Source organism: Clinocottus analis, unplaced genomic scaffold (assembly GCF_023055335.1).
Source record: "Clinocottus analis isolate CAN_PGR_092001 unplaced genomic scaffold, fCliAna1.0.p SCAF_26, whole genome shotgun sequence".
Lineage (NCBI taxonomy): Eukaryota > Metazoa > Chordata > Actinopteri > Perciformes > Cottidae > Clinocottus > Clinocottus analis.
The window spans coordinates 3,412,734-3,439,465 of record NW_027175998.1 but is presented as its reverse complement, the minus strand read 5'-3'; the positions used below and the strand labels follow the sequence as shown (position 1 = coordinate 3,439,465).

Here is a 26,732-nt window from a genome sequence, read left to right as displayed (position 1 = left end):
AGTGACGTAGAGACGCCGTGTATGTTTCTGGTGGCGGTAGAGACCTGTCAATCACAAGGTAGGCCCGCCCTCAAGCATCCCCTGCTTTATGGACTATCTGAAATGAATTCACTAAATGAACATTATGCTGTATTGAAGAAGAGGACAGGCCACATCCAGCGCTTCCTTTCTGTACCTTTCACTCTTAAAGCCCTCGACGTGTGCGGTTCACTGTGTAAAGAAGTGAAAGTCACACAGATCATGTTTCTAAATGGGAACTCAATAAAAGCAGCAGCCAGTATCTGAGGCTGTGCATCTTTTCCTCAGACAGACTGCCAGACGCCGCTCCGGGTCAACAGGAACCCGTCAGTTGATCCTCTGCCTGTAGAAATCTATTCGGAAACTTTTTTTGTGTTGTAACAAATTTGCATCGCTGCCGGTGTGAATAGTTTGTGATGTGAGACACATATTGTAATGAGTGTTTGCGCATTCACACGCGGTTTATTCATCAGCGCCCTCGGTGTGTAAAGACAACCCCGTCAGACAGACATCTGCAGCTTCATTCTCCTTTCTTTTTTTTTTTTTTTTTTGTTGTACACCTTCACAAGTTGTGAAACGGAGCTGGCGGCCACGCACGGGGAACCTGAACGCGGGCGGGAACGCGCCGTTCGGAGGTCGCGTGAGCACACGCCGCCTCCCCGAGCCTCGCCACTGCAGACGGAAACGGCGCTAAAAGGAATCCGAGCGAGATGACAGGAAAAGCACAGCGATGTGAAAGATTGAGTATCGCACGGACCAGCGGTCCTGCAATGTCTGCTTCTCCCGTCATTGCTCTGTAAGTCATCCAATAAAAATAAAAAAAAGGGTCTCTCTCTTTCCAACCCTCCATCCCCAATGTGTGTCTGCTCCCCCTCCCACCACACACACACACACACACACACACACACGCGCGCGCGCATCCTCCTCCTCCTCCGTCTGTCTTTCCTCTGATTGATCTCTCTGTTCTCCCTAAGTGGTTTCATCTCTTTTCATCACTCTCCATCTGGATCCATCTTTTCACAACGTGTTTTTTTTTTCTTTCTTCTAATGGTTCCAAAACCTCGTCTTTTTAATAACACCTAATAGTTTCTTTAAATTTTTACAAATGGTTCTCAAGTAACAACCGTCTCCAGTTCCCCTTCTGTTTTACCTCGTGGTGGAAGTCACTTTAATCTTTGCTTTTCTCTCTTTTATTCTTTTTTCTCCCCCCCCCCCCACACACAATTGGATCAAATTAAGCACGCTACCAAGGAATAAGCCTCAGGTGTGAATATCTGCACTGTGCAATATGGTTTATGCATTTCTGCCACTGGCAAATCGGAGCACATTTCTCGCCGGATATCAGCTTATTAGATCTAGCATGAGTGTGAAAGACTGGCCCCGGTAGCGCTGTAGTCCAAAGCCAATGTTTTTGCCCCAGGCGTGGTGTAGCCATCTGTTTTAGAATTGTTGGTGGAATATAGATAAATCAGAAGATCAAGATGGAGATAGAGGAAAAGAGACATGGAAATGAGTGGAAGAGGAGAAAAGGGAACAAAAATCCTGGTCAGAACCCGTGGCTTATCGGGAAAGAAAGAAAAAAGTGGGTTGAGATGAGGGAGGGAGGGGGGAGGGCGGGGGAGGCCGGGCAGGGAAATGAGGGAGGAGGAGCGGGTTGGGAGGGGGGGGGGGGGGATACAAGATGAGAACGTGTTCTTAGGTAGCGCCTCGGGGAAGTGATGGAGAGAATGGAGAAGGAGATAGACAGAAAATGATTGAAAAGAGGTATCTGGGTCCAGGGTTAGGGGCTGGGGGGGGGGAGGGGGCGGGGCTTCACTCTGAGAGGAGCCAGCTCAGACTCTCTGGGCTATTTAAGTGCGAGTGTGTGTGTGTGTGTGTGTGTGTGTGTGTGTGTGTGTGTGTGTGTGTGTGTGTACGAGTATGAGAGCTTTTCTACCTGCCCTATCGGAAAAAAAAAAGTTACATAAAGCTGAGTGGGCTGGCCTCAGCCTGCAGCGATGCCCCATATTAAACCACTTTCAATGTATCTGTGCATTTATATATAAATATATATGTGTGTGTGTTTGTGTATGTGTGTGTGTGTGTGTTTTGTTCAGCCCTGTTCATGTCAGAAATAGACCAGATAAGAGACTGCAGGACGGGTACACGCACACGCACACAGACAGGTAGAGCTGAACTACAAGAGCTCGCCGGCCACGCCGCCCGGAGAGAAACCCCCTCCATCCCTCCCTCCCTCCATCCCTCCATCCCTCCATCCCTCCATCCCTCCATCTCTCCCCCCCACCTCGGTGTTGTCAGACACGGAGGCATTAAAAATAGTTTGACCCGCTTGACACGCGCGCGTACTCACGAGGACTACATAATCACACGCTCACACACGGCGCTGCTTTTAACTCCCGTTCCCTGCGGCTATCGCAGATAACTTGAACCACCGCTATCATCCATAACGTGAGATAACCTCCTCCTTCTTCTTCTTCTTCTTCTTCTTCTTCTTCTTCTTCTTCTTCTTCTTCTTCTTCTTCTCCTTCTCCTTCTGCAACCCGTCCGAGCACGGCGGTTGCAAACAGACTGAACTAGCAGGAAGTGAACTTGCACGTTAAAGCAGTGGCGGCGCAGTAATCGCACAGCAAAGCTGCTTCTTAATGGGTCAGCGCAGGTACAAGTCGGACGTGCATTATTTAAGAGGCTCTGTTCTCCTGTTTCGCGAGTACACACATGTGATAAAGATGGCGGCTAACGGGCACCTGAGGAGAAAAAAAAAGAAGAAGCAAAAATGGCAAACAACAAAAACAACATCTCCGAGTGAGCGTCCACAGGCACACAAAGTTAAACTTAAGCGCGCACACGCACAGGAAGAAGAAAAACATGTAATCAAAGTCATGCAAATCTATTTGCCAATTAGAGCCCCACACAGGTTTCCATGGGGATGAAATGGCAACCTCTAATTGGCTGTATAAAAAAGAAACGCTCACATCTGAGCCGACATAAAAAAACCTGAGACGGCTTGGAAAAATAAACACATTCGTGCACACACACACACACACACAGACACACACAGGCGGGGGTGATCGCTTGCAAATTCATGCACAGGGTTGTGGGAGTCACACACAGTATCACGGGTAAGATGAGGAGCGCGGCTCCAGTGTGTGGACACAGATATGGCGGCGTATTGTCAGGTGCAGGCGTACCACACACACACACACACACACACACACACATGCGCGCATATGCAACCACACACACGCGCCCATTGACCGGTCAGTCGCTTTTAAGAGCGCGACTAAAGCTTTGGTCGCGGTGTCGTGTTAACATGAAAGCTTTCACGGCTGTTTAAAAGGAGCGGGCTTTGATTAGAGTGAGATGTGTGTGTGTGTGTGTGTGTGTGTGTGTGTGTGTGTGCGTGTGAGTGCCGGCCTCCGCTGACGGCGGACCTTTTTCTTTCTGCTTTTTAACAAAAAAAATCCAGCAGGAGCTGTCGCCTCTTGTCAAGAAAACATGTTGAATGGACGATTTCACCTGAGCGTGCTCTCTGTGGGTGTGTGTGTGTGTCCTCCCCCTTCTCCCCCCTCCCTCCTCCCTCCTCCCTTCCTCCCCCATCCTTTAATTTCCTCTCTCTAAAAGGCAGAAGTCAAGCGTGCCGCCTGGCCGCATCTCAAGCGGCGTCGGCTTCAAGGAGGCGATCAAACGTCGGAATTCCAAATTATTGACTAAACTGCTAAGCGGGCATCAAAGACGGCGCGGCGTTCTCGCCGCGGCGGCGGCTCCGGTTGGCACAAAGCGCCGTCGCTCCTCGCGCGGCTCCGTCATTATGAGCGCTTTAATAATTCATCCGCTGCACTCCCATATGGGGCTTTATGTAGAATACGAGACGGAGATCTGGGATTGTTAGGGAAAGCAATTTGCGCACGCGACGCAACGCGCCGCTTCAATTTAGCGCTAACGTTAGCCGGCGCGGAGATTAAGCTCCTCGCTACTGTGAGTCATGCTGTGATGCGCCGCGGAGATTTTTGTTTCCGTCCTTGTCAAAAAAAAAAAAAAAAGGCCGTGTGTCTCGGGTGATTTGATTTTCTCTTGTTTTTGTCGGAGGATTAAAGAGTTAAATCATCTTTTCTTCTCGAAGCTTTTTGAAGAAGTCATTGGATGATGTCGCGCGTGAATGGCCTCCGAGCTTAAAACAAGGCTATCTCGAAAGAAAACACTTTGAGAGAGGCACCGTTTTCACGGCGGAGCGACATCATAGTCGTAGTTCAGAGCTTGGAAATATTACACGATTGATCAGCCGTTTGCCCGAGAGAAAGACGAATCCGTTCTATTGATATTGTGGTTTGAACCCAGATCTCGCCTTTCATTTTTGGACATCGCAGCATCCCATCGGTGTCTCTTCCTGCTTTTAAAACCACGTAGCAGCATCGTCCTTCAATCAGAGGATCGGCGGTTCGATCCCCGGCTCCGTCAGCCCATGTCGACGTGTCCTTGAGCAAGACACGTAACCCTAAATTTTGCTCCCGTAACTCCGCCTACGGAGTCTGAATGGTTGATGACACTGATGTGGCACCCTGCGCGGTGGCTCCTCCCATCAGCGTGCGAACGGGTGGATGACGTCATGCAGCGTTAAAGTCGGAGGACTAGAAATTTCCTAACTCGGCCGTGATGAAAACAAACGGAATATCTTTGGATTTTTGGACCGTTTGGGTCAACGGTGGCTGGCATTTTTCAACATTTATGAGTCTGACATTTGAAAGGCCAAATCGTTACTCATCAATCACAGAGGTCCTTAACATGCCGACCTGAAACCGACTCAGCTGAGGTGAACATACATTAATATGCATCCGCTCATTACCGCTAATTAGAGCGCTACACACCTGTACTTCTCGTTTTTGCAGCAAACATGTTTTGGACTCGTCTTCCCTCCGCTCCTTTACTGCAGTGGCTGCGGATTAATTAGCATCTCTCTATAAACATTTCTCTCTTTTTTTTTATTTTATTTTTTTTTTTAGTAATGCCAGGAGTCGCATAATCATCCGGGCCGACTCCTCTGAAACCCCGCCGGGTACGACTTCACTACGCGTCGCTCCTTAACCTCGATGCTGAACCGTCGTTTTTCAAAGGCGCCTGCGAAAAAAAAAAAAAGAAGAAGAAAGAAAATTAAGATGGAGCCCGAGTACACGGAGGGACGCTTGAAGTGTGGCCGCGAGGTTATCGATGGGAAACGGGTCGGATTCTCCCCCGCGCTCTCTCATTAACTCTCCTCCTTCCTTCTCCCGTCCGCTCAATGGCTCCAGCACTCCCTGGTGTATTCGACAGCACACACACACACACACACACACTCACACACACACACACTCACACTCACTCTCTCGCATGCAAGAGGTCTGTTTGCATACCAAAAGCATACTTCATAGCTCAAAGAAAATGAAAGGCGTATTAATTATACAGTCTCACGCTCACACACACACACACACACACAGAAAAAGAGGGAGAGATAGAGCGGGAGGGAAGGAGGGAGAGAGGGAGGGAGAGAGCAGTTGTTTTATGTTTCTCCTCTGCGTCAAAAGGAGACGGAGTATGAGAAGGATGGAGACTCTGCGTCAGGGAGAGAGGGAGTGAGGAATCAACGCAGGAAGGGAGAGAAAGAGCGCACTGTCCTCTCTCTTTTAACGTGTGTGTGTGTGTGTGTGTGTGTGTGCGTGTGTGTGTGTGCGTGCGTCGCGTCTACCCGGCATAACGCCCCCTCTGTGTCCCCGAGTCGCTCTCCGTCACTCACACACACTGAGACTGTTGTCGAGACGTGTTGGCGAGGCGCCCCAAGACATTTCTGTGGCACTGTGTCTGTCACGGGAGGGGTGATAGGGCCTGATGCGGGGGTTCACACACACACACACACACACACACACACACACATGCACACACATGCACACACATGCACACACATGCACACACATGCACACACACGTCTAATTCTCACGCGTAGTTTTGCTGCGTTACCATTTCGAGGTCACGTAGGTGGAGGAGTCGATGCAAGCTCCTCCTGGAGAGCGTGTGAGTGGAGGGAGGAAGGGAGGGAGGGAACGAGGGAGGGAGGGAGGGAACGAGGGAGGGAGGAAGGGAGGGAAAGAGGGAGGCTGCAAGCGAATGAGGAAGTGAAGGAGCAAGCGAGCGAAAGAGCCACTGAGTGAGTGAAGGAGTGACTGAGGTAGGGGAGCAAGTGAGGGAGCGAGTGAGAAAGTGAGCGAGCAAATGAGGGAGCAAGTGAGGGAGCGAGTGAGGGAGCGAGTGAGAAAGTGAGCGAGTAAATGAGGGAGCGAGTGCGGGACGAAAGAGGGGAACAAGGGAGCGAGTGAGAAAGTGAGGGAGTGAGTAAGGGGAACAAGTGAGGAAGCGAGTGAGAAAGTAAGAGAGTGAGTGAGGGAGCAAGTGAGGGAGCGAGTGAGGGAGTGAGTGAGAAAGTGAAGGAGCGAGTGAGAAAGTAAGGGAGCAAATGAGGGCGCAAGTGAGGGAGTGAGTGAGAAAGTGAGGGCGCAAAGGAGGGAGCAAGTAAGGGGGCGAGTGAGGGGAACAAGTGAGGAAGCAAGTGAGAAAGTGAGGCAGCGAATGAGGGAGCAAGTGAGGGAGCGAGTAAGGGGAACAAGTGAGGAAGCAAGTGAGAAAGTGAGGCAGCGAATGAGGGAGCAAGTGAGGGAGCGAGTAAGGGGAACAAGTGAGGAAACAAGTGAGAAAGTGAGGGCGCAAAGGAGGGAGCAAGTAAGGGAGCGAGTGAGTCAGAGAGTGAGCGAGGGAGCGAGTGATTGAGGGAGCAAGCGAGTGAGTGAGTAAGTGAGTAAGTGAGTGAGTGCGCGCGGCGAGGGCCCTTGCGTGTTTGTTTGTGTCTGACAGCGCATTAGCCCGAGCTATCTTTAACCTTGCAAGATGACTGACACTGATTCTAAACTGACAGGATGGATTTCAGTTCGCCGCGGCGTCCCGGCTGTCAGCTCAGCCCGTCCGCCCGCTTTGAGAAAAGAGAGCGAGAGAGAGAGAGAGAGAGAGAGAGAGAGAGAGAGAGAGAGAGAGAGAGAGAGAGAGAGAGAGAGAGACGGGGTCAGACACGATCAATACATTAGTTTGGAAAGTGGAGGAGGAAGAGGCCCCTTTCCTCTTTCTGGAGCGATAGGGGTTGAGATACGGAGTGAGGAGAGAGTGTACAGGATGCAGAGAAAGAGAAGATGGGGGGGGGGGCGGAGGTGGAGGAGGTGGTGGTGAAGGGAGGAGGTGTGGGGGGGGGGGGGGTGTAGAGACCTCGCGCTTGTATCCGGATGTCTCCGAGGTCCTTTATTGACTCTGTCTATTGTTCACAGCGGCACTCCTAATCACTCTCAACAGGGAGGTTGTGCTTCTGTGTGTGTGTGTGTGTGTGTGTGTGTGTGTGCGCGTGTGTGTGTGTTGCAAGACGACGTATCTTTAGCCTCATCCTCACTTTGACTCTTTCATACATTGGCCCCCACAGTGAAGCCATTCTTCACTCTCCTCTGGTCAACCTTAATGGACAATAGCAGTGGGTGGGAAAAGCCTATTCCCTAACACGCATACTATTAGTCTAATGGTCCTCACACACACACACACACTCACACACACACACTCACAGGACGGGCAGTGAAATGCCATCTAAATAGCGGGCATGCATATGTATGCTCTCTCTTCCTGGCGCACGCACACAGAAGGCCGGCTTGTGCGCCACCATCCTGTTTGCATCTTTCCCGACAATGGCGGCTGTCATGGCTATTAAGAGAGATGACTGTTTCAGGGACGAGCAGTGGAAAGCGATGGACATCACCGCGACACACACACACACAGACACACACATCAACAATAGGAGCTAATCTGAATCATGGGCATTTGTCCGGTATAAGCCTCGCTCTGCGTCCCGGCTCTATGAGCTTTTTGTTTCAGTTTTTTTTTTTTGTCCCCCCCCGACTGTGGACAGCCACAGCTCCACAAAGGGATAAACGTTTCAAAGGCCCGCGATGCAGTGAATGGAGTCAGTGATTTTCAATGTGTATCTGCAGGGTGGAGAGAGAGAGAGAGAGAGAGAGAGAGAGAGAGAGAGAGAGAGAGAGAGAGAGAGAGAGAGAGAGAGAGCCCAGATGGAGACGTGGAGAAGGGGAGAGAGAGAGCGCTCAATGCCAGGGTGGACAGCTTGATGGGAACAAAAGCTGTGGCGGATGGCGATGCTGTGGACCCCTCTCTCCAAATAACACACACACACACACACACACACACACACACACACACTCAAAAAAGGCGAGTTAGCAGAGCGGCGCTGAGCGCCGGCCGCGGGGTTTAGCCTTTTTTTTATTTTATTTTAATCGCTAGGTAAGTGAAAAGTGATTTAAAAAGTGCTCGCCGGGACGGGGGCGTGCCGGTACGGAGGCAGCGTGGACGGCAGTCCTGATGGTGGTGAGGGGGGGGGAGGGGGGGAGACTGCAGTAGTGTGGAGAGAGAGAGAGAGAGAGAGAGAGAGAGAGAGAGAGAGAGAGTGGGGGGGGGACCGCATAGTGCCGATCAGATGACCTCGCTGCTGCAGTTAATGTTCTCTGGCCGCTGTGAACGCGCTGCAGGAGAGCTGCTTGTTGGAGAGGTGTATGCAGAAAGGGGGAGGGGGTGTGTGTGTGGGGGGGGGGGGGGGTGAGGTATATGTCAGTAAAGCGGTACTTTCTTTCTTTCTTTCTTTCTTTCTTTGTCTCCCACTTTTGTCTTTGTCCCGTTCTCTTGCCATCCTCCTCTCCCCCCGCCTCCCTCCCTCCCCTCGCGTCATCTCGCCTACTGCCGCACTTGCCCCCTCTCCTCCCTCCCTCCCCCCCCTCCCTCCCACTGCCCGTCTCTCCCTTGCTCGCTCTCCCTCTCTTCTCTTTCTCTCTCTCTCTGCAGTGCAGCACAGTGATTATCATTCCTCTCACACAGTCGGGCCCGATAGTCAGATACTGCTGAGCACCCTCCTACATCACCTGCTTCTAGGGGGAGCAGTGGAGGAAGAGAGGGAAGAGAGACAGAGGGGAGAGAGGATGGGATGAGGTGGAGGGATGCGGGGTGGAGGGGGGGGGGGGGGGGGGGGGGGCAGGAGAAGAGGGATGAGAGAGGAGAAGAAAGCAGAGAAACGGGGGGAAAGCTGAGAAAATGAGAGAAGGGAGAGCGAAGGGTGAGAGGAAGCAGAGAAATATGGGAGGGGGAGAGAGAGAGGGGGGGGGGGGAGAGAGAGGGGGGAAAGCAGAAGCATGGAGGGGGAGGGATTGCTCTTACTGCAGAGGTGGTTCCACTGCAACAACACGCACACACACACACACACACACACGCACACACACACACACACGCACACACTCGCTCTCTCTCCCGCCTGCATAGTTATGAACGTGGCCAGCGGGTGTGTGTGTGCACACCTGCGAGTGTGAGCACGAGCAGGCAGGTGTGCCGGACTGGAGTCACGGTAACCGCACGGAAGCCGCTTGTGAAATGTGTGTGTGTGTGTGTGTGTGTGTGTGTGTGTGTGTGTGTTGTGGTAACAAGGCACCTCGGCTCATCAACATCTGCCAGTCAGACAGCTGTAGAAAACGCCGCTCGTATTGCTTCATCCCTCCTCCCACGAGCCGAGTCTCGACCTGCTCCCAACCATTTTCTGCATTCTGCAAATGCCACAACCCCCCCCTCCCTCTCTCCTCCCCCCTCCCTCCTCCCCCCTCCCTCCTCCCATCCATCCAAAACGTCACTCTTTGTCTCCTCGTTCCTCGTCAGAGTTTTGACGAGTCGGGTCCACTTTCATCCCCGGCGCATTTTCACAGGCCGTGATTAACAGCCCTGTCTTTGTGTTTCAACCATTTATCCCTATTTTTTTACTCCCTCTCTCCCTCTCTCCCCTCCCTCCCCCCCACCTGGTGTCCTCACCCGTCCACTCGACCCCTCAGGATGTCTCGCTCTTCCCCGTGGAGGAGGAAGAAGAAGCAGCTTTTAGACTCGAGTTCTATATTTAAATAACCGTTGTGTAAATATATCACCCTCAAATGAATTGTTAACACACCTGCCCTGTTCGCACCCCCCCCCCCCCCACACACACACACACACACACTAGATGCTTCCTGTCAGTATACGTCACTATCTCCCCCACCCTCCCTCCCCCGCTGCCTTTGATGCATAACTTAGCGCAGCAGAAGGTTTCAGAAGACGCGTCCCGGCGAACGCAAAGAGATTTTTGGAGCGCGCGCGACCCCAGAGCGGTGACTTCCGACCAGTCGACTCCATCGCTTTGTCAAAACTTTCCTTTTCATTAGTTCGCCTCACTGGCACAGAGGGAAAGAAGCAAAATGTGCTAAAATGAGATAAGAATATATTTTGTTTAAAAAGCTCCACCCCTGAGACAGTCATGTGTTTCGCAGCAGCAAAGTTCACACTTTTAGGTGCTTGTAAAAAAAAAAAAAGAAAAGGAAGAAGAATCTGTTAAAATGATAATAGATGACGTCTGGAGAGGATGTGAAAATCTAAATGGGAGATGAGGAGCGAGACGTTTTTAAAACGAGCCGTGTGCATCGATCCACGAAGTGTCGCCGCCACCGCCGCCGCCGCCGCGTCTTCACAGTTTAATCGCGCAAAGTGACGACGTCGGCGCTTTAAAATAAAACAGCTGTGAGGAGAAGGAACAAAACAAGTCAATACGGACTCATCACATCCCAGAAATTGTTGAATTATAATGAACTCCCAGTCACCGAGTTCACCCACACACATACACACACACACACACACACACACACTCAGACAGGCGTTAGCTGGCTGCATTAGCGCGGCACTCTAACTGGAGGCAAAACAAGAGCGCCGAGGCAAAGGTCACCGCCTCTGATCAGCATTCCAGATATGAAGTCCGGGGGCCGGCGCTCGTACGCGGCGTCAACACAAGCGGATCCGTTTTCATGATGCGTTGGAGAGGAGAAAGCGGGAGGGGGACGGGGGGACAGATTGCGATATCACCTCGCCGTATCCCGCGCCGTGCGTGAGACTGACGTTTAATCGGCTCAATTATTTTTCGGCGAGTAAACAAGCCACGAGCGTCACGGCGGTACGGACAAGACGCACGCTTCAAGACACTTATTTTAAGCGTAATGCGGTCAGGGACGAATGTATTTGGACTGTGAGTCAGATTTTGTTGACAAATGACACGTAAAAAGGTCTGGAGATGATTTAACGTGTTTGATTTTGTTAATTGGTCCAGAGAACTCTCAGCATGAGGACCAAAGAGGTGTTGACGCAAGCGAAGGAGGCCATTAAAAGGCTGTCCAACCGTACAAAACCTATCTAACCTAAACCTGATGGCAGAAACATCAGGATTGACCAAGTCAAGAGTTTGGTACATTAAAATATGGAATGTCCTGGCAAGCCAAAAGGCCCAGAAGACGACAGGAGACATGTAAAGTAGACGTGGCAGAGTTACTTCCTCGGTGAAGAAAACCCTGCTGAGGTCTAGAATACTCTGGACGAGGTAGACGTGTCTTTGTTAAAGTCTACCATCAAGAGATGCCTTCATGAGTCTGAACACAGAAGGTTTACAACGAGGTGCAGACCTCAGGGATCCCGTAGGAACTGGACGGCTCAGAGCAAACATCTGGATGAGGCTGATGAGTTTGAGATGAAGGTTCTTTGGAAGATGAAACCAGGACGAACTCGCACCAGAGTGACGGGAAGACGAAAGCGTAGCGAAGGAAAGCTGATCCGAAGCAAACCACATCACCTGCCAATGGAACTGGGTCACTGGCGTTCATTGATGATGTCACAGCTGTCAGAAGTGTGGCAGGATGAGGTTTGAGGTGTTTCAGGCTGCAGGAGCTACTCAGATTCAGCCAAATGCTTGAAAACTAATTGGACGGCGCTTCACAGTACTGATGGATAATGACCCAAAACATAGTGTGAAAAGAGCTTTTCAAGGCAAAGGGGACGGGAGATTCTTCAATGGCAGTCGGTCATCTGATCTCAACCCAACACATGCTTTTCATTCCCGCCAGATGAAAGGGAAGGCAGAAAAACCCACAAACAAGCAGCACCTGAAGGGGGCGGCAGCAAAGGCCTGGCAAAGCATCTCAAGGGAGGAAACTCAGTGTTTGGTGAAGACTATGTATATTTAACATGAATATAGAACTGACTTGGTGATGACTATGGCTGTAAGACTTCAGGCGACCATTGACTGCCAGAGGGTTTTCCTCCACGTACTCAAAATGAATCCGTTCCAGTCGGTTCAATAGGCGAAATTAGAAAAATTGCTTCACAGTCCAGATACATAAGGGCCCTGACTGCATGTTCACGTGTTGAAAAACGTTCACAGTAATTATTCAATTAAACCTCTCATCATTCAATTGGTCGTCCTGCCCGCTGGAGCTGCTAAGCTACTTAAAGAATCCCATAAATCTGGCCTTTAAATGAGACTTTCGGGATCCCCGGGAGGTCACACACAATCCTGTTTTTTGCCATGGAAGTCATCACGTCCAGTCGTACGGACGCCCCGGCATTAAATACCGCACGTCCGCGCGTCCGCGGGCTAAAAAAGCGCCGGTGACGGCCTCGCGGGGATATTAGCACGCCGAGCTACACCCCTCAGTCAACGTTAGGAAAAACTCAGCCGTCTGGAGGGAAGGATTACAAATTGGATGCCAGGTGTCTGCTTGATTGACATTTGGCTCATGAAACTGTCCGACTTCTGCCTCGGAAAAAAAAGGGAGAAAAAAGAGAAGCCGGGAGGAAGTATCCTCCAACTCTGGTTACAGTAACGCACAGCAACATGGAGGCAAGTGGGCGAAGGAGAGAAACAATGAACATTTGTGGAATATGCGAGGACATCATCACCTCATTAAAAAGTATAATTCCCCCCCTGTCACAGTCTGGTACATTTTTAATAAAGAAATGCAAGGAGGCAAGGGAAAGAAATAAGAAATAAATCCACATCTTATACTTAATTAGAATCAATCTGAGAGCTGTTTAGTCCAAATGTAATTATTGAACATCCCCCTCGTCCCCCCACATTCCACTAATTTGGCTCCATCCTCTCGATCAGATATCAATTGAGGGGCCAAAAGCTATCACACTCTGTCGGCGGGTATCGATCGTAAATAAAAAATCTCGGCATCGGCCTTAAATAAGTCATTTTGGTGCAGAAAATGAATTATGAGTCGAGTGTGCTGGGCGTCGACCCGATAGACAACCGCAAAATGGCGTCTTGCGCGACTCTAGTGACGGCGTGAGCGTAATTTATCTACGTGATCTATACGTGCTGAACATATATCTATATATATTTGAATAAATATGTATACATACATCACCCAATCAGCCGAAACACGCGACAAAACACACGAGACTGAGCAGGAGGGCCGAAAAAAGGGAAATGGGGCTCAGCGTACAACCATATTTGTAGTTTTGGTTTATGCATAACTCGCATCCTGTCAATTCCATATGCAGGGCAAAGACTAACACACACACACACACACGCACACATACAAGTGTGCCCGTCCCAATGCGCCAGACGTGCAGATGTCGCACATGAGCGCGCGGGGCACAAAAAAAAAAAAAAAAATCCCCCAAAAACACGGCCGACGTGTTGAATGCGCAGACGCATGTAACGAGAAGAGAGGGAGACTGTTAATTAACCAGAGCTCGTTAATTCTGTTTGAACCGACAGCGAGGAGGTTTACACACTAATTACCTTGATGACTGAGCCAACCTGCGCACACACACACGCACGTATGCGCCACCTCGCTCTGCGAACACACACACACACACACACACACCCACGTGTACTGTCACAGGCTGACATAACACATCTTGCAGGCTTTGAAAGTCTCGCACACCGCAGCAAAACACCGAGGTGCGAAGTCTCACTCGTAGGCATATGCACTCACACACACACACATACACACACACATGCGTGCCCACGCCGGAAACACACTCTCGCCCCTGAAATGAAAGCTATATTAGGATTTTTTTTTCTTTCCTTCAGAGCTGCAACATTGAGATTTCAAGTTTATCCTGAGTTCAGGCCCATCGTGCAGCGGGTTTGATTCATACCTTCCTGCCAGGAATAACTTCACAGGAACTCCCATACGGTATCAGGCAGGGGCTAGTACGGTACAGTTGCGTTGCGCACACACACACACACAAACACACACACCACGTACTCAACACGCCCACTCAGACACGCTCTCCGCGCCTCGCAAATGAGCGAAGCTCCCATGTCAGTATTGAACTGTAATGGCCCGTGTCAGATTAAGGGGAAGGGCTTTTTTTTTTTTAATGTCCTCCGTCAAACTCAATTAATATTCCATCAGGCATGAATTCATAGGCCACGCTGGACCTCAGCCAACTCATCCGCATGTGTCTGGTTTTGTGTGTGTGTGTGTGTGTGTGTGTGTGTGTGAGAGATATTTAGTAATCCCGATAGCTCTCGACAGATAATAGAAAGCACGCGCACGCAAACGCGCTTTGTGAGTCAGAGTGGAAAAACATCAAGGGACACTTTGTGTTTTTTCGCTGTTGTTTTTTTTGTTTTTTTTCGAGGAAGAGATGAGCTGGTAAAGCAGACGGGAAATAAAAAAAGAGATCAGTTAAAGAAATGAGTGAAGAGGACAGAAGCTTTAAACAGAGCTTAATGATAGGAAGTGATGGGGTGAGGAGGGGGAGGGGGAGGGTACTGAAGGTATAAGTGAACCAGTGTAAAGACCAATTTGCAGGGAAAAAGAATGAAGTGAGACAACAATGGTGAGAAGGCCAGAGGGACAGGGACATGCCGCGGGGGAGGAGAGCAGAGGTTTTGTCAATGAGCAGAAGACGAGGGCGGATGAGGAGGAGGAGGAGGAGGAGGAGGAAAAAAGGAGGTTAGGGAGTTATGGGTCAATAAAGCCTGCTGTGGAGGAAGAGGAGAGGGACTCATAACGAGGTCAAGGACACATCATCGATCGCCACATCATAAAGATGACGGGCGAGAGGAGGGGAGGCGAGTGAAGAGGGAGAGTTAGAGCTGTGGGAGCAGAGTTGATTGCAGGACCGTCCGAAGGTAGGAAGCAAGGATGGGAGGGAGGGAGAGAAGGAGGGAAGGAAGGAGGGAGGGAAGGAGAAAATGGAATTATCAGGATGAAGGAATGGAAGGGGTCAGCTCTGGGCGGAAACAGGGTTAGAGGGAAATTGAATTAGAGGAAATCATGGCTGAACAGATGAATTCTGTAACAGGACAACACACACACACACACACACACACACACACACACACACACACACACGCATAACAACCAGCAGCAGGCCTCCAACAGTAACTCTCTCCTCGTCTGTCAATCATATCCGGACCTGTGGAGCAGATTTCTGCTCGTGAAGCGTTCCTGGTTTAGAAATAAAAAAATAATCACAGATGTTTGAAAAGTCCAGACAACATTTCAATGTTCTAATATTATTAACAACACAGTAATCTGATATTAATAGACTTATCAGCCTCAAGTGCCAAATGAGTAAACGTTAGCATGCTAACACGCTTAGCACTCTGGTGCAGTGAGACACTCAGATCTTTTACCTGAGTAAAAGTAGTAATGCTACAGTTAGGAAGTAAAATTAGCATTAGCGGTATGAGTATTAGCATCAAAATATATGTAAAGTACTGTAAGGAAAAGTACTAGTTTATGAGAATAACAAAGATGTATTGGATTATGATTATTGATGCACAATGTGTCACGCATCACAATATTTATATTTTGTGTTAAAAAATGTCATCTTAAAAGTAACTAGTTACTAAAATCCTCACTTAAATGTAGTGTCTATAAAAGTGATATATTTGCCTCTGAGATGTAGACACAAATAAGACATGGGTGCTAACAAGCAGCATGTTTATATTGTCGACGCGCACTGGAGCGGCCATCTTGGATTTTAGTGTCGGGGACTGGGCGTGGTTCATCCGAATTTTAGTCAGAAATCCAAATTCAGTTGAAATTCCCGACTGGGTTCCAGGTTCAAATGGGACGCAGCGTTGCTCTTGTAGTTCAGAGTCTCATTTCAAAGACTCCGCGAGTCGACAAACTGTCTAATCCCAACCTCATGGTAATCTCATTGTTCTCCACATTGCACCTCTGAACAGACGGTTCCATTTCATTTTTGAAGCGCCATCATCACGAAAACCATTACAGGAAAAAAACATTCTGCCTCGTGACGTCACCGCTCTAAAAGGAAAAAGAAAGAAAGAAAAACGCATAACGGCGACATCTTCTAATGAACTACCTCCTCAATGCACGAAAACTCATCACCATCCTCACTCGTTTGCCCCGTTTTCTCTCTCTCTCTCTCTCTCTTCCTCCATTGCCCATTGGTCTGAACGAGAGGAAGGAAGGGAAAAAAAAGAGGGTGGACCGCTTCACGTGAACTAAAAATACACCGCTCTATCTCTCCGCGGAGAGTTAAGACGAAGCCGCTGAGAACCCAGGAACCGCTGCTTCTCCATTAGAACGTAATCGCTCCTCCTCCGTCTTGCCTCGCTCGCTCCCTCTGCTCTCTGAGTCACGTTCTCTCTCTCTTCCCCCCTTTTTTTCTCGTCTTTTTTTCCCCCCCAAGTGTGTCAAGAAATGGCGCTCTGTTAATTCCCATCCTCGCTTAATTAATTTTGCTGCATTAGGTGAAACGTTCTGGGTTTTTTTTTTTATTTCTTTGGGTGTTGTCGGGAGGAAAAGAAGAAATGCTTCACTTTACTTCGGGCTTTTTTTTTTCTTTCGTTTTGTTTTCTTCGTCCATCCGTTTCCCTCCAGATTATTTGCTCCACCTGTTGTTGTTTTTCCGTGCCCCCCCCCCCACCTTAATCTGCGTCGTCCCTCTGCTCCCCTCGCTGCAGGCCGCGTGTTTCAAAGCACATCTAAATTAAAAGGCTTGTAATATAATATTTTCCTTGCTGGCAGATGAACGAGCATGAGAGCGGATGGGAGGGGCGTCGGGTAGGAACGGGCTTCCCGGTGCAGAGTGATCCCTCCAGGGCCCGACCGAGTCATTTAACTCCTTCTCATATTCTCTCTGCGTGGACTTATTAGGCTCTTCTTCTTTTTTAATCTCCTTTTTTTCTTTTCTGCTAACTAGACTCTGGGTGATTCGCAGCAGGTGCGATGCTCGGCGCGAGCGAGCGATGTGATTGGCTCACTGAATCCGGACCGCTGGTTGGAAGACTTATCCGCGGTATTCAGATCCCAAGTGTTCGACATAGGGTTAACAAAGAAAAGCTTGAAGTGAAGAAACAGTGTAAAAAGCCGACAGAGCTCAAGAGTAAGGCTACAAATCCCGATTGGAAAGACCAAAACCAACAATATCGCTTCGTTTGATGAATTCAATCTGTCACTATTTTCCGCCGCGGATGAATACAAAATATTTGCGCACACTAGCGTCCTGTTCAAACACACACACACACACACACACACAGCGGGTCGGTGCGGGCCGGGATGGACTTCAAATGAACTCAGAGTGCCGGGCGCCACGGCGCTGTAAAGGTCGCCCACGCAGGCGGTGTGCGGCGCTTTGGAAACACGGGCCGGACGTGTCGATGAGATCGATGCGCGGCAGGTCCAGCTCTTTTTTTTTCAAAGGGTTTTGTTGACAATCATAAAAAAAATAAAGGATCCAACATCCTCCCCTTCGTCGGTGTTTCGGAGAGATTGGCTCGATATTGCCCAGCTGCTCCTCCCGGGCGCCGGTCCAGAGGGGGAAAAAACAAGTGTCTCCGGGGCGGGGGGGGGGGGGTTTGTAAACATCCGGCACGTCCGGCAGCATTAATCCAAACTGGGATTAAGAGGCAAACGGGGAAAAAACTTTGACGTCTATTACCCTGCATTGTCGGCGCTAAGCTCATAATCAAGGCGAACACGATTCAGATAATCTCAATATGTCTTTGCGGACCCGCCCCTCCCTTTCCCTCCGCCTAATCCCCGAGATTTAGCCTCTCAGATTAGGAATGCGGGATGATTAATCCCGTATCCGGTGTGTGTTTTTCTTTTTGTCCTCCCAGGGGACCCTCCGCCGGGTGACCTTCTCCGTGGTCAGCCAGCCGCAGGACGCCGGCTGCTACGACAGCGGCCTGGAGGACTCGGAGACGCCGAGCAGCAAGAGCTCGTCGGGCCCGCGGCTCGGAGCGCTGCCGCTGCCCGAGGAGGGCTACGAGCGGACCACCCCGGAGGGCAGCGTGGGGGAGGAGGAGCACGTGGAGAACGGTCAGAGCAACCAGCACGCCGTCACGCCGTCACGCCGTCACGCCACGCAAACGCAACACACGCCACGCAACACACGCCGCGCAAGCAACACAGCCAACTGCGTTTATTCATCGAAGTCACTCTGAAAATTGCGGTCCTGAGGCGGCGAGATACTTTTGTGCATTGTGTTCTGAGAAAACACACACACACACACACACACACACACACACACACTCACACACACACACATAAACACTATGAAACCTCGACACGCTGCCAAGGTCTCAGGAGCCTCTTTTCTCCTCACGTGATGTGAAGTGTAATGTGTTTTATAGAATGAAGCAATTGTGCCGTGTGTGTGTGTGTGTGTTTGTGTATGTGTGTGTGTTTGTGTGTCTCTCTTGTGAAAAAGCAATTTTTTTTTCTTTTGGAACAGTGCACTTGTCGTTGGCCTTACAGTCAGTGGGAAGCACAAAACTTCCCCATTCACCGAGGAAATTGTGTTTTTTAACCTTTTTTTTCTCGGCCGAGTCTTTGTCAAGGATGAGGACTAGCGCACAAAAAAAGTCTTTTTTTCTTCTTTTATTTAATTAAAATGCCGTCTATAGCTCCTCTTTTCTCTGCCTACGCTCACCCCGGAGACGGATCAAGGTCGCCGTGACCTTGGCGTGCCGCCGCGCTGCAGCACGCGGGGGGTCAAACGCTGCTTTTTCTCACCGGCAGATATGCCGAGTGTTGAGAATATTGTGGAGTTTTAATACGCTTCCTTTCACGGTCAGATGGAGAGAGGGATTGAACAGAGAATTCATTGAGCTGCTTGTAATTATACTGTATAATGATGCGCTTGTTTGGCTTCACACGGATTTACTGCCGCCGTCTGTGCGAAGGCAACAAAACCTGGAATTAGTTTTCACAATCCAACAACAGAAACATTTCTCGAGTTGCGTTCTAATAAAGCGGAGTGCAGGTGAAAGCTAAACAGTGAAGAAATGTATAGCGTCCAGTCGCTCGTTAGACGCAGACGCAACACGACGTTCCCTTAAACCTCGCCGGGACCTTTCATGTGTCGCTGAGCACAGCTGGAATTAGAACGTAGCATTAAATTGAGCAATTTCCATTTGGCTTTTTACAGCGTTTTCTTTTCCTTTTCTTCATATTACCGTAAAAAGTTGGGTTACAAGCCGCTCCTACCTTTGAGGGGTGTCTCCCACTGAAGCGAGCTAGCGCTGCTGCTAGCTCCCCGCTGCTACTGCCCACGTCCCCGGTGTAGCAAGCTAGCGCTGCTGCTAGCTCCCCGCTGCTACTGCCCACGTCCCCGCTGTAGCAAGCTAGCGCTGCTGCTAGCTCCCCGCTGCTACTGCCCGTGTCCCCACTGTCCCAATTGGGCGTCGAGCCGGGGCCGGTCCTGCTACCTTCGGTGGTTGAGCTAGCGGGGAGCCAGCGAGGAAGCTAGTGGAGACACAGCGGGAAGCTAGCAGAGAGCCAGTGAGGAAGCTAGAGAAGAGACATCAAGGAGGCTAGCGGAGACACAGGGGGAAGCTAGAAGAGAGCCAGTGGGGAGCTTGTGGAGTGCTAACGGAGAGCCAGCGAGGAGATAGCGGTGAGCTAGCGGACAGCTAGTGGGGAGCTAGCGGATAGCTTGCAGACAGCCAGGAGGAAGACAGCAAAGAGCTAGTGGGGAGCTAGCGGAGAGCTAGTGGGGGGCTAGCGGTGCTCGCAGACCGCCAGCAGGAAGATAGCAAAGAGCTAGTGGGGAGCTAGCAGGTTTTTTTTTTAAGTAAACACACACCAGGTCAATAGGTTATGTTACCATGGAACTTACCCAGTTGATTACTTACATCGAGGCCATTATTTTGTGTCTTAGATTTCTGAAATTGGATGTTTCGATATGCAAATGACTGATTGTCTTATTAAATATGGGTTAGTTTCCACGTCGGATGAAGCCAGGTTCAGAATTCTTGTTTCAGCTTGTTGACGTATTAATATAAAAGGTTTCGACGGAGAGAATATTGGATGTCTCTTTGTATCGCTCCATAAATCCAACAATACTGTCAACAGCCATAAAAAAAAAATCCATTTTGGCCATGTTTTTTGTAATAAAATGTTGTGTAAATCAGGCCGTGAAGGATGTCTGAACAAACCGCCTCGGTGGAAGCCTCCAGAATATAGAGAGCAATGAAACTGGAAAGTTTGTTGTTGTTGGAGAGTCTGAGGAAAAAAACTCATTTTAGAGCTATGTATCATAAGAATACACACATTTAGAAGACACGACAGAAGAATAGGGTCAAAAAAAAAGAATAAAGAACTAATAGATATCAACATGAAACCGCTTCAGTTGATTACTCACATTGCATTGTTTGGCATTGCTGAAATATTGAACATTTCTGAAATATTACACATGGAAATTTGCCAATGAAACATTATTTAAAGGTATCTTTTGATATGTCTTCTTTCCACGAGTCTGAAAGAAGACATGTGAGTGCATGAAGTCCTCGTCTGTGTCTAAAACGATCAACTGACGACATATTCTCACCTTGTGTGTGTGTGTGTGTGTGTGTGTGTGTGTGTGTGTGTCTTTCCTCTGTCCAGATGCCAGACAGCTGCCAGACGTAGCTCTGACAGGAAAGTGCACCAGGGAGTGCGACGAGTTCGGCCACTCGGACACCTGCTGGATGCCCGTGCGCCACTCGCCCCGCCAGCGCCACGGCAGCGACCCCCCGCGGCTCTCCACCTTCGCCCCCGGCGACGACAACAACAACCTGCGCGGCAACGACCACGAGAGCGACAGCGAGAGCGCCGGCAGCGCCGGCAGCTCGGAGCCCGGCGTGGTGGTGGTCGTGGGCGGGGACGGCCAGAGGATGCCGTTGGCCAACGGGGATCCCCTCGGCAGCCTGGGGGGCGGCGGCGGGGGTGGCGGCGGCGGCGGCAGCGACCGCAACCGGAACATCGGCGACCACAACCGCAACCTCCTGAACCGCAAGATGACCTCGGCGTCCTACGACACGTTCAGCAGCGCGGGCTTCGGGAGGCGCCAGCCGGACGAGGAAGGCGGAGAGGGCCAGAACCCGACCGAGGTCATCCCGCTGACGCGCACGGGAGGCGACTACAAGACCACGTCCTGCCTCACGCTGTCCCGCCGAGAGGTCTACCTGTGACGGCCTTCGCCGCTGAAGCCATCGCTCCCTTTTCTGGAAAAAAAAACAACAACAAAACGGGGAGGGTTTTGAACCCGCGAGGGAAAAGATGTTTTTCCGAAAGCTGTGTATATCAAATTGGATTTTAGGGATTCTGACTTTTATTTATAGGCACCTAAACTTAAGCGAGCGATGAGTCAACTCTTCGGAGAGCTCTGACCAGGAGTACTTTCTCAAAAAAAATAAAAATAAAGAGGGAAAAAAAAGTCTTTTTTTAACTACTACTGAAAGTCGCCCGCAGGCGATGATCCTATTACGTCCGTGTGGGGGAGGACGACTTCATCTTCGTCTTCTTTTTACCTGAACCCAGTGCATGCCTGACCCTCTGCCACGCAGGGGCTCTGTGTGAAGAAGAGAGGGAAGGAGACTGAGTGAATCCTGATGCTATAAACGCCTTCGGTGCATGTGGAAATCTTTCACGCGAACTGGAGAACCATCTTGCTTCAAAACGAAAAACAAAAAAAGGAGAAAAAAAAAAACAAAACCACCGAGGTCTTATCCAGTCAAAAAAAATAAACAGACGGAGGGGAAAAGCAACGGGTTTTTGATTGAGTTCAAACCAATCAAACGTTCTGACGCCTGAACAAACGGGTGGGGGGGGGGGGGGTTAACCAATCAAACTGCTGATCTCAACGAGTCGCGAACAAAGACTGTACAGTAACACGGGGGAGAGGAGGGAAAAAAGGTGCTGATCTCTAAAATCAGGTATCTTTAAAAAAAAAAAAAAAAAAAAAAAGCATTCAAAACGAACTGCAACGACGTGAGAAGACTTTTTTCTTTTTTTCTTGCAGTAATCAAATGTAACCACTAAAACACAAGGTGCTCATAGAGCGTCAGTAGTGCCACAGAGTCTTTGAAGGGGTCCCATGACCTTTTTGCCTCCACACCCGGTCTGTATGTGTGTGTATATATATATATAAATATATATATATCTCTCTATATATAGATGTATATCTATATATATACGTGTACGCGTGCATTTGATAAGACGGCAGGTTTTTTATTCCCTCTGCTGCTGTCCCGCCGTTTCCACCGGGGCCCGAAAGGATTCCTGTATCACAAACTGTTTCAAATGCACACACACACACACACACACGCAGGCATGCACACACTCAACACACACACACACACACATTGAGCATGTGAGCAGTGTCGTACAGTTGCATTTACAGGATGTGAACATGCGTAGGGCCACAGTTTATGACATGAATCCAGGTGGCCGTGTATCATAACTTATATAATAACTTCAACATTAACTTTCGTACAAGAGACATTAAGCACACACACACACACACACACGCACACACACACAGTATTGCGACATACATGCAACCCATTTTAAGATGTGCGCAAGTCATACGCACTATGTGTGTATGTGCTCTTTATCATACTTTTTTAAACATATTGCCTCTCATTGAACTAGCTGTAGCATTTTGCCTGACTCCCCCCCTTCCTCCTCATCCTCCTCATCCTCCTCCAGACAGTATTTAAACATGAAATGTATTTAAATAATTACTCATCTCTCTGACTGACGTGCGAGGCGACGTGAAAAAGGGAATTTTCAGACTCCTCGATGTAACGGCAGACGATGCGGGAACATGGAGCGCTCCGCATCCTGAAAGTAGGACTCATAGAAAAACCAAATTTCTGTACGGGAAAAGGAGAAGAAGAAGAAGAAGAAGAAGAAGAAGAAGAAGAAGAAGAAGAAGAGGAAGAAAAAAACGAAAAGGGACTCTGCATGAATGAAGAAAAATGCTGACTTTGTTTCTCTCTCTTTTTTAAACCGCGCGCCTTTTTTGGATACCACGCCTATTTGGATACATCCGTATTACACGTGTGTGTGTGTGTGTGTGTGTGTGTGTGGCTGTGTGGCTGTGCGTGTGTGTGTGTGCGCTCACACCAGAGAGAAATGGAGCTCACGATGGCGGAGAAGGAGTTAGCTTCAGTGGATTTAACTGTTCCCGCTCGGATTGTGGAGCCAGTCGGAGGGGTAGAGGGTGGATTTAGGGATTGGGGGGGCGGGGCAACCTTTCTCTCAACAAAATTTAAAAAAAAAGATCCACAATGCAGCGGGGGAGCCGCCGCCGCAGCCCTTTTAACCACACAGTGCCGACCCCCAGCTCGCCCACGCCGCTGCGCCAAACTGCACAGCTAACGGAACTTGTCCTTTTCCCCGGCAGCTGCCGCACGACACACACACACGCACACACACACACACACTCTCTCTCTCTGCTGCGCCGGGCTTGAGGCCGCCGCATCTTAATTCCCATCGCCGGCGTGCGGTTTGGGCGGTGCGATAGGGATAATGGGGTTAGGTCGTCCCCGTGGTCTTAATGAGTTCCCCTCTCCTCCTCTTCCTCTCCTCGATCGGCCGCTGATCTCATTAACGTCTGGATCGGCGAATGTAACACCGCTCGGAAATTGCCACTAAAGCGTGTCTTCTTCATTTTTCTGCTGGGGTTTTTTTTCGGGTGGAGGTCGGAGAGGGGGACGCCGCCGCCGCCGCTGCCGCCGCCGCCGCCGATCCTTCCGTGGAGCGAGCGGGGGGCAGTCGGGACGGGAGGGCGACACTCAGGTTAAGGTGTGGCACCACGCCGTCCGCTCCAGTCCCGCGCGTCGCTTTGACGACTGAGGAATGGGTCGTGCTCCTCGTGCGTGGCTTCACGCTGTATATCTGTACATACCTTCAACTTGACGACTCGTGTGACCGACTCCCTTTAGCTCGTTTTAGGCCACTGATGTACTTACTCCCTGAAGCCTTCATTTACCCCCAAACACGGCTGTTTGCTGAGCCCTGCGGTCGATGGACTGCGACGAGGATGTAACGAACTCAACGCAACAACAAAAAAAAAAACACTGAAGGAAGGAAGGAAGGAAGGACATTTGCTCTTTCTCTGGGAGAAAGGGTGTTTGGGACGAAACAAAGGACTAAACGTCCGGCTTGTGGGGTTTTGGAAAGAGACTCCTGACGCAGCCCCGCCTCTTCAAAGCGGCGGATATTTCTTTAAACTGCCTGTTTTATGGCAGTTCTATTGCGACACCTTTCAACCCCCCTCCCAGCGCAAGTTTGAGCGAACTTGAAGTGTACACGAATCGGTGTGTGGGTGTGTATTTCTATTTTTTTTGTTCTTTTTTTTTTTTATACTGCACGTTTAAACATGAATATCTTTCAGTCTACTGCGAAACCGAGAGGGGAGACGGACAGAGGAGGCGTGACGTCTGACAAACCATCACCCACTAATCAAGACATTTTTAAAAACAGACACTCATCATGTCCCCGTCATCCCCCTCGTGCTGTTACTCTTATAGCCATGTACAGATGAAACTACACTGTAGAACAGACAACTGGAACCCATAACAGACAATGGCATGCCTAAGGTCTTCAAATCTGCACTCGAGAAAAAAAATGAGACAAAAAAAAAGAAAACGACAACTGTTATTTTTGTTTTCCTCTACTTTGTTTTTCTTTTCTTATGGGGCCGGCTCTGTTTTTTGCTGCTCCCTTCCTGTAATTATGTAATGAACTAATTGCATTTGCTATGACGAGGAAGAGGAGGAGCTGTCGACGAATGGTTTGGTATGAAGATGAATCATGTAAAAGTTTGACTTTGACATTAAAAACTTCAAACACTCGTGTTTGTTGACGTTTGTGGAATTGATTCTCGCAGCAACAATGAGATAAACAACAAACAAACATAACGATAAACAATAGTAGTAAGATAAACAATAGTAAGAATGAAATAAACAATAGTAAGAATGAGATAAACAATCGTTCCAATGAGATAAACGATAGTAACATTTAGATAAACAATAGTAGTAAGATAAACAAAAGTAATAATGAGTTAAACAATCGTTACAATGAAATTAAAAATCGTTACAATGAGATAAATAATCGTTACAATGAGATAAACAATAGTAACATTTAGATAAACAATAGTAACAATGAGATAAACAATAGTAATAATGATATAAACAATCATTACAATGAGATAAACAAGAGTAACATCTTGATAAACAATAGTAACAATGAGATAAACAATAGTAACATTTAGATAAACAATAGTAACAATGAGATGAACAACAGTAACAATGAGATAAACAACAGTAACAATGAGATAAACAATAGTAACAATGAGATAAACAACAGTAACAATGAGATAAACAACAGTAACAATGAGATAAACAATAGTAACAATGAGATGAACAACAGTAACAATGAGATGAACAACAGTAACAATGAGATAAACAACAGTAACAATGAGATAAACAATAGTAACAATGAGATAAACAATAAATAGAATAGATAACAGCTTCAAAGTAAAAACATATTACTTTGAGATGACCAGCTATAGGTAGCAAAGATCTTTACCAAGTGTTTTATCAGCTGTAATGAATGATTAATTAACGTTATTTAATGTGTTGTAAAGCAGTTATAAGCCAAGCTTAATAGGCTAAATGTTGAACAGGTAAACTGGTGAGGTGATTTTTGAAGCGGTCTCATTAACTCTTGCCTCCAGAAGAAAAGGGATTGTATCAGTTTTTTTCACAAAGTATTTTATTTCAGTGTTTTTTGCCTCATGTCATAACGGTGTGTTTGGGTATTTCTTCATGCTGAGGTCCCTAAACAGTCATAGGATTGCATAACTTGGCTTTGACTGAAGAGATGAGAATCGTATTGATCAAGTGAGCCCAACTGTGATGATGTGTTGACGTTAGTTTCCAGAGCCATTTCATTGTGATAAGACTTTTTTTTTAATTTAAACTTGATTTTTACAATATTTAAAATACGGCTGTTCCTGAGCCGTTCTCAAAACTCACGATTCAATCGACGAAAAATCACAGCATGGATTTTTCTACAGTCTTCCTCAAGGTCTTGGTGTCCTTGGTGGTATTTTGGATGGATCTTTGATCTTTCTTTTTTTTTTTTTTATAATTCCTTGAGTTGTGAAACAATTTTGCACCAAATTGATGTGACAAATGGTTTTAATCCCAAAAACTGCTGCAACATCTAATGAGACATGCGTGAGCATGGGAATAACCATCATATAATGTTCAAAGCCATTTTAAACGTTCATAATATATTTAAATTAATTATTTCATTTCAATTCATTTATGAGCAGAATAACTTTACACACAGCTGAGCAATAATCTTAAATGAATCTTCAGGTACGCCGATTTCAGCGGATGTCTAAAACTTCTATTTGGCCTCTACTGTTGACCCGCTATCTCCCCCTAGAACTCCTTATAACATACAACAATTATCTCTGTGGAAAGAGTTATGATAGATATTCATATTTGCAGACTGGGGCCGACTTTTGCTGAT

The 26,732-nt window shown here is 48.5% G+C and overlaps 2 protein-coding genes across 2 annotated transcripts in view; one reads left to right on the top strand and one right to left on the bottom strand.

Annotated features, from left to right (window-relative positions):
- Positions 1-25,171, top strand: part of pcdh7a (protocadherin 7a) — a 45,313-nt gene extending 20,142 nt beyond the window's left edge. The window contains exons 4-5 of the mRNA XM_068591861.1: positions 18,035-18,236; positions 20,805-25,171. Of these exons, the coding sequence (XP_068447962.1) occupies positions 18,035-18,236; positions 20,805-21,370 (768 nt within the window). The 3' untranslated portion in view covers positions 21,371-25,171. The remainder of the gene's footprint in view (positions 1-18,034; positions 18,237-20,804) is intronic.
- The window catches only part of camk2d2 (calcium/calmodulin-dependent protein kinase (CaM kinase) II delta 2), a 209,253-nt gene continuing 197,210 nt past the window's right edge, over positions 14,690-26,732 (bottom strand). The window contains exon 22 of the transcript XR_011078353.1: positions 14,690-14,702. The gene's annotated coding sequence lies outside the window, so the exon portion shown is untranslated. The remainder of the gene's footprint in view (positions 14,703-26,732) is intronic.